This window comes from Hemicordylus capensis, chromosome 1, assembly GCF_027244095.1.
Source record: "Hemicordylus capensis ecotype Gifberg chromosome 1, rHemCap1.1.pri, whole genome shotgun sequence".
Classification (NCBI taxonomy): Eukaryota; Metazoa; Chordata; class Lepidosauria; order Squamata; family Cordylidae; genus Hemicordylus; species Hemicordylus capensis.
Genome location: NC_069657.1, coordinates 171,701,708 through 171,717,789, shown reverse-complemented (window position 1 = coordinate 171,717,789; position 16,082 = coordinate 171,701,708). Strand labels below are relative to the sequence as shown.

The 16,082-nt window shown below is 44.9% G+C and overlaps 1 protein-coding gene across 20 annotated transcripts in view; it reads right to left on the bottom strand.

The window, feature by feature from the left end:
* LOC128326989 (histamine N-methyltransferase-like) overlaps nucleotides 1-16,082 on the bottom strand; it is a 194,096-nt gene that overhangs the window by 98,402 nt on the left and 79,612 nt on the right. For all 20 annotated transcript variants that reach the window (XR_008308416.1, XR_008308418.1, XR_008308415.1 and 17 more), the window contains one exon: nucleotides 13,638-13,731. Coding sequence is in view for 17 of the 20 variants with exons in the window: in XM_053255046.1 (XP_053111021.1) it covers nucleotides 13,638-13,731 (94 nt within the window). In the remaining 3 variants the exon portion in view is untranslated. The remainder of the gene's footprint in view (nucleotides 1-13,637; nucleotides 13,732-16,082) is intronic.

The window sequence follows — 16,082 nt, the reverse complement described above, 5'->3', positions numbered from 1 at the left end:
GTGGCTGTCACATACGGGTTGCCTGAGATCAACAGCGCAGTGACCTTGTCGAAGTGTGGATCACTGGCAAATAGCATTCCAGGGCGCAGTTCTTGCAAGGAAGTGGTCCCTGATGGAGGTTCCTTGCCCACTTCATGACTTGGGAGGATTGCAGGTGTGAAAGAGGGTTCTTGAAGGCTATTGATATTTATTCATAGTAAGTGTGAAAAAGTGAAAGTGGGGTCATGAGAGTGGTCTAATTGAAAAAAAATCTCATTTGCTATGATAGAATGAGAATTCACACCTCAGAAGTTTTTTCTGAGGTGTGAATTCTCATTCTATCATAGCAAATGAGATTTTTTTCAATTAGACCACTCTCATGACCCCACTTTCACTTTTTCACACTCTCAATTACTATGAATATGAGGAAGTAATCAATTTCGCACACTTCACCTTATGAAGACAAACCTCAGAATTCACCAAAATTCACCCCTCTGCCCAATCACTGAAATTGGGGACGGGTGGTAGCCTCCACCCATTAGGCACTATCTACCAGCCCACCCCACTCCTTTGGGGCAGATCCACTTTCTGCCCCCAATCTGCCCCAAAGACACCAAAACTTCAAATATTCCCAAAAAATCAGCCCTCTGCCCAATCCCCCTGAAATTGGGGTGGTATCCTTCACCCATTAGGCACTACCACCCCATCCCACTCTTTTGGGGCAGATCCACTTTCTGCCCCCAAACTGCCCCAAAGTCACTAAAACTTCAAAAATTCTCAAAAAATCAGCCCTTTGTCCAATCCCCCTGAAATTGGGATGGTAGCCTCCACCCATTAGGCACTACCACCCCACCCCACTATTCTGCCCCAGACCCCACTTTCTGCCCCAATCTGCCCCAAAGACATGAAAACTTCAGAAATTCCCCAAAAATCAGCCCTTTGCCCAATCCCCCTGAAATTGGGGTGGTAGCCTTCACCCATTAGGCACTACCACGCCACCCCACTCTTTTTGCCCAGATCCCATGCTATGCCCCCAAACTGCCCCAAAGTCACTAAAATTTCAAAAATTCCCCAAAAATCAGCCCTTTGCCCAATTCCCCTGAAATTGGGGTGGTAGACTCCACCCATTGGGCACTACCACCCCACCCAAAAATTTTGCCCCTTGGCCCCTTTTTTACCCCCTGAATCGATTCAGATTCGGATTCGGATTCAATCCAAATCCGAACCGAATAAAGGGTGATTCGGGTGGCCCATATTCGGGCACAAAACAGAACAGGGGTGATTCAGTTTGGGTCCCGAACCAAATCACCGAATTCCCAAATTGCACACCCCTAAGAAATAGCCTTCTGAAGTGTGGGTTAGCAGGCAGAAAAAAGTCAGAGATTAAGTCAATGTTTTCTGGTTGCATGTTTGACAAGTAGGACAGAGAGCGAGTAATATCCTTGTGGTTTGTCCATCTGTGATGAGCACTGCAAGGAATTTCTAGGACACACTTATTGTTTTGAAGCACAAGCTGGAAGTTTGTTTGGCTATTATTTCCCAAGAAGCCTTGTGTCATCTTACGTGAAGAAGTGGAGACAGAGGTAAAGGGATGGGCTGGTCGGAGGTTAGTGACGGCACGCTCCAAAGAGTTTTTAACCCCTTGATATTCCTGCGCTATAAATTGGTCAAAAGCCTGCCTCAGACTGTCCGGTTTATCAGTAATGATATTTATCCAGCCGAGAATGGCTATCAAACTTTCTGCTGAGATAATGCAGAGGTTGCTGAGTGGTTTGGTGATTGGATCAGATGAGGGGCAGGATGCGTAGCTGGTAAGTATCAGGCCCCTATCTCTCCAATCTGGGGAGCTTCTAAGAGCAGCCCTCCGAGACAGCGTGGGTGCACTTTGTTTAATAGCCAGCTTGCATGCAGAGGCCTCTTTGTCTGGGGGACGGGCCTCTGTGCCCAGGGCCAGAAATCTATTCTTGGTACTCACCGCATATGCATCTCCCGCTGTTGCCTCTGATGGGGAGAGGAAGGAGTCGAGCTTAGTTTGTTTCTTCTTTCCAATGCATCCTTCACTGTTGTTGGCCGGACTCTTGTTGGCAGGGCTGTTGCGAGATCTTTTCTTCCCCCTGGGGGGAGGCAAGCCCCTGGAAGGCATGCTCAGGAGGGAGGGGAAGCCCAGGTCTGGGCAGGAACTCGTGAATAAAGCTCTTAACCAGTGGCCATCTTGTCTCCGCCCCTCCATGGTATACAAAAGAGCTATGGGAGCTAAAGCGGCAAGGTAGATGACTGGAGTGCAAATGGAGGAGGACCCATCTTGAATTCGATAAGACACAGCATACAGCCCTTTTGAGGGCCTATGATGTGGTGACACGTGCAGCAAGGAGGCAATTTTATTCTGGGCATATTGTATCTGCAAGTTATCATCCAGCAAAGCAGTTCCGATTGAAAGGGGTTTAACTCAAGCCCCTTCTGTTTCAAATCTGTTTCTGGAAACAATGTCTCACTGTGACACATTCAATGTGTTATTTGCAGATAAAATCTCTCACATTCAGACTGATCTGGAATCCTATTTTTATGCAGAGCCAGTTAGGGAGATGTCCAGCAACGCCTCTTGCAATATTAGATTGGATCAGTTCCAGTTTGTGACTCCTGAAGATGTGGACAAGATGCTTGGAGCGGTATGGCCAATAATAGGTCAGTATGGATAATAAAAGGCCAGTCTCCAACCTCCCAAGGTTGGGTAAGATGATTGAGAGGATGGTGGCTGACCAGCCCCAAGAGGTCTTGAAGGAAACTGATTATCTAGACCAGTATTCTCTCTAACAGAAATTCCCAGTTGTTGTTGACTAGAACTCCAATAATGCCCAGCCAAAGGCCATTGCAGCTGGGGATGCTGGGAGTTGTAGTGAACATCTGGAAATCCCTGTTAGAGGGAACACTGCTCTAGATCCATTTCAAACTGACTTTAGGGCAAGCTATAGGGTTGAGATGGCCTTGGTTGGCCTGACAGATGACCTTCACCAGGAAATTGACTGAGGGAGCATGACTACTGGTTCTTTTGGATCTCTCAGTGGCTTTCTATACCATCAACCTTTTGATACCATCTTTCAATACTATCAATTGCCTGAGGAATTTGGGGACAGGAGGCATGGTTTTACCGTGCTTTCACTCCTGTGTCTAGTGTAGATTTCAGATGGTGATACATTTGCTTTCCAAATGGTAGCAACTATATGGAGTCCATCAAGGATCCATTCGGTCACCAATGCTTTTTAATATCTACACGAATCCGCTAGGTGTGGTCATTAGGGGATTTGATGCTGGGTGTTATCAATATGCTGATGACAGCCAAATCATTTCTCCTTGTTATCAATATTAGGGATGTGCACAAAACTGGTTTGCCTGGTTAGGTTCAAATTCGAACCAGGTTCGAACCAGGAGGGGGTGGTTTGGTTTTGGTTTTGCTCGAACCTCCCCCTGGTTTGGTTCAAATTTCAACCGTTTCAAACTGGTTCAGACCTTGAAAAATTGGTAGGGTGGTAGCTGGCACCCAGGGGTACCTGCCAACCAAACCCCAAAGCAATCGGACACTCGTATGATTTTTTATGAATTTTTGAAAAATATTTTTATTTTTTCTCATAGGGTTAAATGGAACTCAAACCAGCCCATTATTCCCTATTGTGGAACACCCATGGGTGCCAGCAACCACGCAAACCCTGAAGTAATCGGACACCCCTATGATTTTTATGAATATTTGAAAAGTTTTCAATTATTTTTCACACAGGGTATAATGGGACCTGAACCAGCCCATAACCCCTATTGTGGAGCACCTAGGGACCCACTAGGCAACTAGTGGGGTGGGTGGTAAACACCCAGGGGTGCCTACCACCCACAAAGCTTTGAGGCAATCGGACACTCCTCTGATTATTGGTGAATTTTAAAATTGTTTTGGAATTCCTCATAGGGTATAATGAGGATTGCAGCAAATGTATAGCTTCACAGCGGTGGGAAAGGGGTGTTCTAGAGCAGAGTGTGGTGGGTGTTAGTTCCCAAGGTGATCAAGGAAGCTATCAGAATTATTTGAAAGGAATTGGGCAAAAGGCTGGTTTTTAAGTGATTTTTGAAGTTTATGCAACTTTAAGGTTTTTCTCCATAAAGAAGCATTGAAGTGTCAGCAAATGTATAGCTTCACGTCGGCAGCAAAGGGGTGGCCTAGAGCAGAGTGTGGTGGGTGGTAGTGCCCGGGGGGGCAAGGAAGCTATCAGAATTATTAGAAAAGAATTGGGCAAAGGGCTGATTTTTAAGTGACTTTTGAAGTTTATGTGTCTTTAAGGTTAGCAATGAGAGTAGATTCATGGTTTGTCATTGAAAATCTAATATGCTACCAAAGAATCTACACTCAGAACATTTCAGAAACAACAAAACCCAGTACCCCATGGGTTAGCAACCTCGCTCTGGGCCACCCCAGCACCCCCATAAGTGCAGTTATGGGGCTGCTGAAACCTCCATTCTTCCCTATGGAGAAAAACCTTAAAGCCACTTGTGGGGTGCTGGGGTGGCCCAGAGTGAGTGGTGGTCTAGTGCACAGAGGGTGCTAACCACCCCCATAGGTTTCTAACCCATGGGGTCCTGGGTTTTGTTGTTTCTGAAGTGTTCTGAGTGTAGATTCTTTGGTAGCATATTAGATTTTCAATGACAAACCATGAATCCACTCTCATTGCTAACCTAAAAAATCGTACGAGTGTCCAATTGCTTTGGGGTTTGGAAGGTAGGTACCCATGGGTTCCAGCTACCACCCCACCCATTTTTGAGGTCCGAACTGGTTCAAACCAGTTCAAACTGGTTCGAATCGAACTACCCTCAGTTTGGTTCGAATTCGAACCTGCAGCTCGAACCTGATGGCTCGTTTGGTTCAAATTTGAACCATCGGACCACCCTGGTTCGAATTCGAACTGGTTTGAGTTCGAACCGGTTCGCACATCCCTAATCAATATCAGGAACTGGCATTAGCCCCATAAATGCCTGCCTAGAAGCAGTATTGGGCTGGATGGGAGATAATAAAATGAAGCTGAATCCAAGAAAGATGGAGATGCTTATTCGGGGGGGTCGTAATCTGCAACAGGGGATAGAACCTCTTGATCTGGATGAGGTTATACTCCCCGAGAAAGAACAGGTTTGTAGCTTGGGAGTGCTCTTGGACCCGGGTCTTATCCTGGTGCCTCAAGCTGAGGCTGTTGCCAGGAGCGCTTTTTACCAGCTTCGATTGATTGGACAACTCTGCCCATTCCTTGAGGAGAATGACCTGAAAGCAGTGGTACACCAGCTGGTATCCTCCAGATTGGACTACTGCAAGGCACTCTATGTAGGGCTACTTTGTATGTAGTTTAGAAACTTCAGTTAGGTCAAAATGTGGCAGCCAGGTCTCCAGAGTATCCTGAAGAGACCACATTATGCCTGTTCTTAAACAGTTGCACTGACTGCCGATATTTATTTATTTACCAAATTTCTATACCACCCAAAACCTACATCTCTGGGTAAGATATGTTTCTGGGCAAGATACAAAGTGCTGGTTATGATCTTTAAAGCTGTGAATGGATTAGTTCTGGGTTACCTGAGAGAGTACCTTACTCTACAAGATACCCATTGATCATTGAGATCATCAGAAGGGTTCCGTCTTTAGGTGCCACCAGTTCATCTGGTAGCGACCTGGGGTCAGGCCTTCTTAGTTGTCACCCCTGGGTTGTGGAATGTGCTCCTCATGGATATAAGAAGATTATCTTCCTTGGAGGCCGTCAGAAGAGCCTTAAAGACCCATCTTTTTAGCCTGACTTTTAATGATATATATTTCTAATTTTTAATTTTGATCTGGTTTAATGCTTTTAAATTTTTAATTGTTTTATTATTATGTGGTTTTTTGAATTTTAATGTAAATTGCCCTGAGCCACTTTAGGAAGGGAGGTATATAAATTGAATAAAATAAATAAATAAATAAATAAATGCAAGAGTAAAGAAGCTGATGCATGTGTAGAGTCACCTACGAGTTTTAACAACAGAGATCAGCTACATGTGCCACTGTACTTATTGAGCGCAGTCAAAAATTATTTATGGCTAAATTCCATTAAATCACTAGAATAGTACATGCAGCCTGATCCTTCATTACTAGCAAGTTAGACTCACCGGGATGTTCAATAGGATGTCCTCCCAAGTTATGTCTGACTAAGATTATAACTTTAGTCACAACTAACCTATTTGCTATTCCCAAAATAGTGGCAATTGTTATGATCCTTATGGATGCATAACCAGAGTGCCTGAGGGTGAGTAGCAGGTACCAGCAGACTCAGGGCAACCTTCAAATATGCTGGTGTTCCAAAAACTCTGAAGGGGGGAAACCCTAGGAGGGCCACCATCCAAAACTATCCCCATGGATTTTTACACACAGCAGGCTTTACTGCGAGTTTACTCGGAGGCTTTACTGAGAACTCGAAGTTGTCCCCCAAAACCAACACAAATAGTGGAGTTTATTTACCCCGGATATAAATCGGGCTATGCTCTAACGTGCAGTGAAAAACCCGAATTGTGTGTGAATTGCTCCTGATAACTGGCAGGGACTTATGAATAAATCTGGCTGATATGTGAACGCACCCCCTCCATTCTGGAGGAGATGCGAGTTAAAGGGCTTTTAAAACCCCATGTGAAAAATTTCGGACTAAGTCAATGGCTTAGGACCGGGTTATCTGGGAAACTGCCTTCTTCTGCCTGGTCCCCACTGCACATTAAGATCATCAAGAGAGGTCGGTCTCTGTATACTGCCAGCTCGTCTGGTGGTGACTCCTGAGCGGCCCTTCTCTGTAGTCGCTCCTAGGCTGTGGAATGTGTTCCCTATAGACATTCATGGCTTAACATCTTTACCAGCCTTTAAAAGAGCCCTTAAGACACACTTTTTAGCCAGGCTTTTAATAATCTCTGAATGTTTTAAATTTTTAATTGCTGTAATCGTTGAATGTTTAAAAGTTTAATTGTTTAATAGTTGGTTTTATTCTATTTTTATTGTGTTAGTTTTTGTAAACCACCTAGAGCCTTTGGAGTCAGGCATTATATAAATTAAATAATAAAATAAATAATAAATAAATAATGGGATGAAATTTCATGGAGTCAGAGTGCAGTTAACAGACAAGCAGGTGGGCTGAGCTAATGGAACTCAGTGCCAAGAGGAGGAAGGGATCTTGAACAAAAAAAGTAGGAAATGTCTCAGCTTGAAGAATACTCCCTCAAGACAGTCATAACCCCTCCCGCTTCTGAAGGGAAAGGTGAAGCTTTTAGTTTGTACTTCTGAGGGTTAAGCGGTCTGACACACTTACATTCTTGGTGTGTGGGATTAACACACACTGCCCCAACCACATAAAAGTGTGTGTGTGTGTGTGTGTGTGTGTGTGAGAGAGAGAGAGAGAGGGGGGGGGGAGTGGGAGGGAGAGGGAGAGAATTCTCCTGAGAAACAGAGAGGGAAGTTGCCCATTGAATATATTAATTTGCTGATCATATTAGATGTGCATGCACACGACACACAATAAACCAACAACACTCACCATTAGCTATAACCTATTCCACATTATCTTTCTCTCCTACAACCTCAGCAAATATTGATGAGAACATTAACCTGACTCCCGAACCATTAACCCGCGCTGGCTGAAAAGGAGCTGGGACTGAGCGCCAGCCCGCCCCTCCCCTCCCCACCACTAATCCCAGAAATAAAAACAAAATAAAATTTGCAAATGACATAGACCCAAGCTAGAGTAGGAATTATCTTTGTTGCTAATGTTGTGTGTCCCCCCCCCCCCATTCTCAGCCACAGGCTCAAGTAACACATACACACTAGGGATAAAGTGCAACATTTTGTTGCAGGTCTATACTTGTTTCTTCCTATTCTATTCAATTAGATTTAATTGAAAGAGATGAGTTACTCTAGCTAGACCAATATCTGTAAATCTGTAAATGCCCATTGCCTATCTTAGAGGCTGAACTGCCAGAGACCAACAAACAATTACGCTGATTTAAAGCAGGCCAAGCCGAGGCATCCCACGGCATCACAGAGCTTTGGTTGTCTGTTCTGCCACTGCGGGGTTTTATGAAGCGACAGGGTTCCTAGATAAGGAACATCTATTATGTTCTGTGCATCTAATGTTCTGGAAGAAGGGATGTCTCGAAATTTAAGGAACATTTGGTAACCTTAGGCCAGTCAGATTGCATTCCACAGTGACAAGAAAGTTATCCTTGTAGAAATCTACTGAAGACTAGCATAAGGTACACAGATAAGGCCCTGCAGAGAAAAATGGTTAGCAAAAGCACAGTGGGACACGAAACCAGACTAATCCATTTCTTTGGTACCCTTGGTGGCATGATTCAGCATTTCTGATGTGAATCATTTATAAAAGGCCAAAGCCACCAGTCCCATTGGGTAGGAAAGCAATAAATTCAAGGCTAATGAGGGCTTGCTGAGAGGTATGACTGCAAATCCCCATTGCTAATAAAGCCATTTGCCTGCCTCTTTGGAAAGCAGTATATCTTTAAACAGTTTCTTTCTGAAACGTAAACATTCTGGCAGCTTAGAATTGATGCCGCACAACAAATTTGTGTATTTTTTCCTCTCTCCACCTGGCAGAAAATGAATGCAGAGCACTAATTGCAGGAAATGTGCTGGTGTCAGTGTTCTGTGACTCGACGCCATTTCTGAACGGAGCAATTATACACTACCTGACTGGCACATTATTATAATCACTCCCTGTAGATGCAACATATGGTGCTATTTTTGTTTTTCAAGACTTTGTTGTGAACTGAATGTGTGGGGAGGTTATTACCTTTATTTTTTAAAAAAACAGGCTACATAACTCTTCATAGCTGCCCTGGTCTTGTTGACAAGCAGAATGTGGGAGGATCTGAAACCTTCATGCAGTGACCATATTCTTTATCCGCTCTGTTCTTTTTAGCCTCTACCCCCAGTTTCTCATTAAACTGCACTATTTGTTATGTAGGGGAAATTACATTGAGGGCAATCCACTGGGAACTCCTACCTAGAAAAGCTTCACTGAAACGAATAAGAGCTGCAGAAAAGCAACAGGACTTTCATAGCATATGTGTTGGTGGACTGTGGACACTGTTATGGGGGAGGATTATTTCAAAAATGGCTTCTTCGGTTTCATTCCTGTTTCGCCTGGTCTAGTGGTTTTATGGTCTCAGCTGTCTCTTCCATTTAACTCTGTGATTTCCTTGATAGCCTCTCTTTCCTCCTCACACCATAGTTCTACCTTAATTCCTATCTCCTTTCTTCATTATTGCTGTTCTTTGGGCCATAAACTGTCATAGGAACATAGGAAGTTGCCATATAGTGAGTCAGGCCATTGGTCCATCTAGGTCAGGACTGTATACACTGACTGGCAGCAGCTTCTCCAAGGCTGCAGGCAGGAGTCTCTCTCAGCCCTGTCTTGCCAGGGAGATGCCAGGGAGAGAGCTTGGAAGCTTCTGCATACAAGCATGCAGGTGCTCTTCCCAGAGCAGCCCCATCCCCTAAGGGGACTATCTTACAGTGCTCACAGGTAGTCTCTCATTCAAATGCAAGCCAGGGTGAACCTGTCACCCACCACCCCTTCACTAGGGATGTGCAAACAGGTTCGGAACCAAGCCGGTTCAAAGCTGAAGCAGTTTGGTTCAAAGGCTTGGAGTTGAGCTGAACCACCTCCGGTTTGGCTTGACCCCGGACCGAATCCCCCTCGGACTGTTCAAATGATTTATTTTTTTTAAAAAAATCAAACTTACCCCCTCCTGGAGGGTTTCTCCAAGGCAGCCCCCCCCCAGCCTTCCCTTCGTCAAAAACAGCCCCATTTAGCCATTCTTCAGCCCGTTTGGGCCTTCCCCCACCAGTGATGCGGCCGTTTTGGAGACTGCCATTCAATGGGCCTCTGTAAGGCCAGGGCATGAAACATGGCTGAACAGGGCCATTTTTGAAGGAGGGAAGGTTAGCCGGGGAGGGGGAACTTCCACACATACACACCTGCCGCTTCAGAGAACCCTTCTGGATGGGGTAGGTTTAAATTAAAAAGAAAACCATTTATAAATTCCCCCGGACTGAACCGAACCAGAGGGGTTTGAGGGGTTGCCAGACCGAACTGGCTCAGTCTGGTTCAGGTCCAGTTTGGACTTGAACCAACCAGCCAGTTCCATGAACACCCCAACCTTTCCCAAAATTATCCAGGGAAATGAGGTGTGGAGAACATTTGAAGACAGGATTGAGGTTTTACATTCCTATGCTTCCTGACACCAGTGGGCATGGCAGTTAAGCACACTTACTGTAGTGCCCAAGCCTCAACTGTGAGGTTTACAGTTGCTGTGAGCCTTCTCCATCTGCCCCTTGCTTTGGCAAATGAACTAGGGAAAGGAGGGGCCAAAGTGGCGACATCATCAGGAGCATGACAGGGGCAAGTATGGGATGGGGGTCAAATTACAATAATTATTTTAGATTTGTGTTTAAATAATCTCTCATTTATATTAGTTATTTAATTATATTTTGTGTAATAAATTGATAAAAGTTTACAAACTAATAATTTAATCTGGCCAGTTTCAAATCAAGCCGAGTGAAGCTTGCACATCACTAGCTTTTATGGTGTGCACTGGCCATGAGATAGTCCAGAAGAGTGTAGAACAGAAACAATGGCTGATACGCCAAGCAGAGTTGGAAGAGTCTGAAGAAGTCTCTACAATGGAGCTCAGTGCAGTGTGTTGCTGAGCAGGCAAATGTGCATGGAGGGGGAGAGAGTAGCTATTTTAGTTGCTCTCTCCTCCCTCCAAATGTACCCTTTGACTTCAGAAATATGACCCCGAGTACTACACAGCTCCTGTTACATACGTCTAATACTGCTCAGAACGTCAGCCAGTAAGATGAAGTTAGGAATAATTATCATTTTACTATTTGCACTTGAATTGTTTGATCATAGCAGAATTAAGTATTTTCCAAGAGTTGTACAGGTCTGTTACACTGCAGGTACAGCAGTGACTGGTGCTCCATTTTCACTGAAGTAGCTTCCCAACCCACAATAGCTACATTTCTGTTCATATCTTTGAGCAGTTCAGACATTGCATGGAACTTCATTTGAAGCAAAGCTCTGCATGGCCTCCCTCAGCCCTGGGAGTACGCTCTCCCACCTTCCATCCCCCTGCAAGTTCCTGTTTCCTTTCTAGGTTAGGATAGGTTAGGATAAGCCAGGATTGGCAGGTTAGATGTCACAATCTTGGCATACCCTAACCTAGAAAGGAAGTAGGAACTTCCACGGGGATGGAAGGGCACAACACGTGCTCTTGGAGTTGAGAGAGGTTGTGAGGAGTTCAGCTTCAACTGAGCTGCCGTCCGTTTTCTGAAGGCGCCCTTTGTAACTGTTCCTCTTCCTTCATGAACAACAGACATTCTAATTGCAGCTTATACATCTGTCTGCAACAGAAACAGGTGCAAAACATTAAAAACCTCAAAAAAAAAAAAAACCCTCAAAGGTCAGATTTCTCAGATTTGATCGAATTGAGATCAAATAGTAATTTAATTTTTTTAAATTAAAATTAGGTAAGCAGTCATACCATCTAAAACCATATCATGGGTATTATTTCGAGGAAAATAACAACTACTACTACGGGTAGTAGTAGTAGTAAAGTATGTCATTGAGTCGGTGTCAACTCCTGGCGACCACAGAGCCCTGTGTTTGTCTTTGGTAGAATACAAGAGGGGTTTGCCATTGCCATCTCCCGCGCAGTATGAGATGATGCCTTTCAGCATCTTCCTGTATCGATGCTGCCCGATAGAGGTATTTCCCATAGTCTGGGAAACATACCAGTGGGGATCCGAACCGGCAAACTCTGGCTTGGTAATCAAGTCATTTCCCCACTGTGCCATTAGGTGGCTACTACTATGATGACGACAACGACCACGACAACAACGTTTAGGGCACAAAACAGCTAAGGTTAAGCACCTGCAGGGTAAATTGATTTTAACTGAGAGATTTTAGCACTTCCTTGAAATCAGTGGGACTTTGGTGCATTGTACCCATAAGATTTACATTAAGCACTAATCCTGCTGTGTGTGTGGTGTTTGATTTCCTGTGTTGTCTTGGATTCAACCAAGTGTATAAAAAACATTTCTTCTGCTTCCCAGTTTTGCAATTGACATGATCACAACTTTCTTATTCAGGTGTAAAATAACAAACTAAGATGGGATTTTTACACAGTATGACAATATTAAACAAAATGGGGAGTAAACAGGGAAAATGAGCCAGCCAAATAGCACAACAGAGCTCCATTGTCGCACTTTGCTTAATGCCACCTGCAGTCAGGTGTTACAGTATGTGAGATTCTGAAAATCTGCAGCAGCTTAATAGGTTCATAAAAGGCAATTGGGTTCCCTGCATGAGCAGAGTTTAGATTTAGTGCATACTCTGTTTGTAGCATTGGGCGTGACATTTGTATGTGTAAAAAAGTTAAGAATGCTATGAAACTAATGAAACATCTAAGGTTGTGTGTTATGAACTTCATGAAGCCATTTCATCACTTTGTAAATTATCCTGATGTTTATATAGTGCACTTTATATTGCCGAGGAACACATACCGCTCAAGACACATTCTCTTACATGCACAAAACCAAGGACCTTCACTCATTCCCTCATAGCAAATGCCTCTTCCAGGGTGAGGTCTGTGGACATAAAAGACTAGGGACTGCAGCATAGCCTGACTCTTGCCACATATAAAGACACCGCTTTGCCTAGTGGCACCATTCTGAGCTTTTTATAAGAAGCAGCAACCAATCCACAATGTAGTGGTTCTCAAAGGGTAGGTTCCTTGTGGGAAAGTCTGGCACACCATCCCTGACTTCACTGTCCTTACACGTCCAGAATGGACAGCACAAGCATAAGTCATTGACATGTAAAGGCTGAAATCCAACATGCAGAAGCTAAAATCCTGCATCTGATTTCCAGATTTGGTGAAGGAAGTCCACCATGCAATTTTATCCTGTATACATTGGATTTCACATACAGAGGCAAGGTTTGCATCTTCTGCCTCCCCTTGGATGGCAGTTGTGAAGATAGCATACCAGATGGGTGGGGAGGGCAGGCATCCTGGTGCTGTTCTCCACAGGATGGATTGAAAGTAAGTAACCCAGGGCAGCCCAGCCTGGGTTAGGCTGCTTGTGTGCAGCACCGGAATCTGTGCGGATCCTGACGCTGCCCACCTGCCTAACCCTACTTTGTACCCCGGCCTCTAGCTGAGGTTCCTTTAACCTTGGCACTAGGGTCGTGTATGAGCAGAGCACCCAACGCCTAGACCACCTGACTCCTGCAGGATTCCCCCAATGCACAGAGCAGCATGGATCATCTGTCTGCACACCAGCATGCCGAAGACCTGCCAAAGGATCGTCTGGGGGGAAGGAAGGTGAAAGCCTGTCTCCCTCCTCCCCCAACCACCCACCATGTGCATAGCTTAATGTCTGATTAGGTTTATTGTGTTGAGGGCTGGGTAACAGTAAGCAAACATTTAAAATAATGAATATGAATGTTACCTCATGATTAAAGCAGACACCTTCACCGACAAGCTCACACATGCACAAGTTCAGTAATGAATGTGTGGAGGATTTATGCAGCAGAACTTACCTGATACAAGAATAATGAGGAGTTTAGCCCCAGGTTCTAAGAGGCTATGAAAGAATCTAATGGTACCAGGAACATCATTTGTATAGTACAGCATCTGGAAAAAACAAGTATCATTTTAATGTGAAGTCTATGGTTCACAGAACATTTCTATTAATTCTCCCATTTGGGGTAAAAACAAGAACAATCTAAATATGCATGTGTGTCAGTGGTTTTACCACAAACTTTCAAGCAATGAACTATTCCTACTTGTCCAGAGAGTACGGGCAGTACTGTGTGCACACGACACTGTGCACGTGATGGGTGCACATGTGCCCGGTACTTCTGGCCACTTCCATCCAAGAACAGAGGAAGGGGCAGCAGGGAGGTACGCTACCACCCCATGGACTTTGCAAAAAACTGAGCGCTGGTGGGGGGAAAGGGGCGGGAGGGGTAAGTGCACCCTCCCCCACCTTTAAAGAGGCACCCCCGCCGGCTTCAAACTTCAAGCTGGTGCCGTGTTCGAACCGGTTCAGAGGCTTTTAGAATGGCCTTCGAACCGGTTCGTGCACATCCCTAGTCTCCTGTTGTATGAATATATGAAGCTTGCTTTTACTGAGTCAAACATTGACCCATCTAAGTCATTATTGTCTTCACTGACTGGCATCAGCCCTCCAGGATTTCAAGTGGCGGGGTGGTGTGGGGGGAGTGTTTCCCAGCTCTAGTTGAGAAATTAACCAGGAATTTCACCCAAGACCTTCTGCATGGAATGCATGTGTTCCACCACTAAACTGTGACCCCATCCCACTGAGCCGCAGCGCTCGCTTAGATAATTTTCATTCTACTAACTTCTTTAAACTGTGGGTGAATATAGCCAACAATCTTACCACGTGGAGATGTAGGGAAGCCTTAACACGGGATAAAGACCTCAGTGTGAACCACTTATAAGAATGCATCACAGAAAACATTTGCATTTATGTTCACAGTAATACAACCATGCCACCTTGTGTTAAACAATCCTACCATGTGGTAGGTTGGTTGTCTCTATAAGCCCTCTACTGGGCAGCACGATGTGGCAGAGAAGAATAGAAAATAAGGCATGTCCATTAAGCCTTTGCCTTTCCAGACTAGTGCTCCTTCCTTGCTCTCTTCTCACTTGCACCTGATGAAGTGGGCTGCGGTTATCAACATGCCACAATCAGAGTCAGCTTCACATTGGCAGGGCCCTGCAGGCATGTGAGTGCCAGGGGGCTCTTCAGGGCAAGATTTAGAGCAGGCAGACAGGCATGAGGATTTGGAATCAGCATCAACCTCTGGTGGACTCCCTCCTCCTCTGTGGGTGTGTTTCTCCTCCTCCATGAAAGCGGTGGTTGCAACAGCTTTTCCTTCAAGCTTTTGTGATGCTGCATCTGCTTATGCACTGATGGGGATGAGCCACCACTAAGTGACTCAGCAACAGAGCCTCCTTTCCCCCTCTCCCTATTGGCCAGAAGGCTTCTTCCAAGGACCTCTGTGAGAAAGCCCATTGGGGACAGAAGGCAATGTCTATCCCCATTTGTGATGGAGAGGGTGCCAGGAAAAGGTGGCGGTGGCAGTGGAGGCAGCAGCGCTGACTTACACTACTGCTGTCCCCATCTCCTAGCAGTCTCCATATTGGCTTCAGGAGTCAGCTATGTGCCCTTTGATAATCCTGGAATAACAGGCCAATGCTCAACTGACCCCTGGAGCCGGCCTTGGCCACAATCAAGTTATTAAGTATATTTTACTCAAGTTCAATACTTTCTTCTGTATACAGGAGTTCCAGTATTTGTTTCAGGGGCATAACTATAATAGGGCATGGGGAGACCATTGTCTCAGGGGCCCCTGCCTCGGTGGGGGGGGGCAGAGACATGTCTTCCCCACCCAACGCCCACCTGAGCTTCTTTGAATATTTAAAAAAAAAAATTAGAGGAAGGCAGTGACAGGCAGGGCCCATTTTAAAATTTTGTCTCTGGGCCTACTCCAACCTTGTTAAGCCCCTGGTTTGTTTCCTAATGTACTACAATAAGGGGGACCCTCTGATGTGAATATGGATGCATGCACAGACATGTCTCGTTCACTGCAGTCAATACAGAATCCTCCAGATTGGAGTTCTTTATCTTTTTGATATTCCAAACAAATGTGTAATTTATCTAGAAATTATCTTCACCCTCTCACTCAAAAGCCACAAGAATGTTATCACTGACTCCTCACTCCAGGAACACTAGCTAATATCAATGGCAGCTTTGGACTGCAAGGGTTCAAACAAGGGTTGCATACATTATTTCAAGCAAGGGTTTCAAGCAAGGGTTGCAAACATTATTTAATAATGGGGGGAACAGTCCCCAGCATCTTTCAGATCCTTTCAAGTCAGTCACTAGCAGATATCAACAGTTGCCTCACTATACAGAAGGACTTTCAGAAGAATGACACTAAAAACAGTTCAAGGAG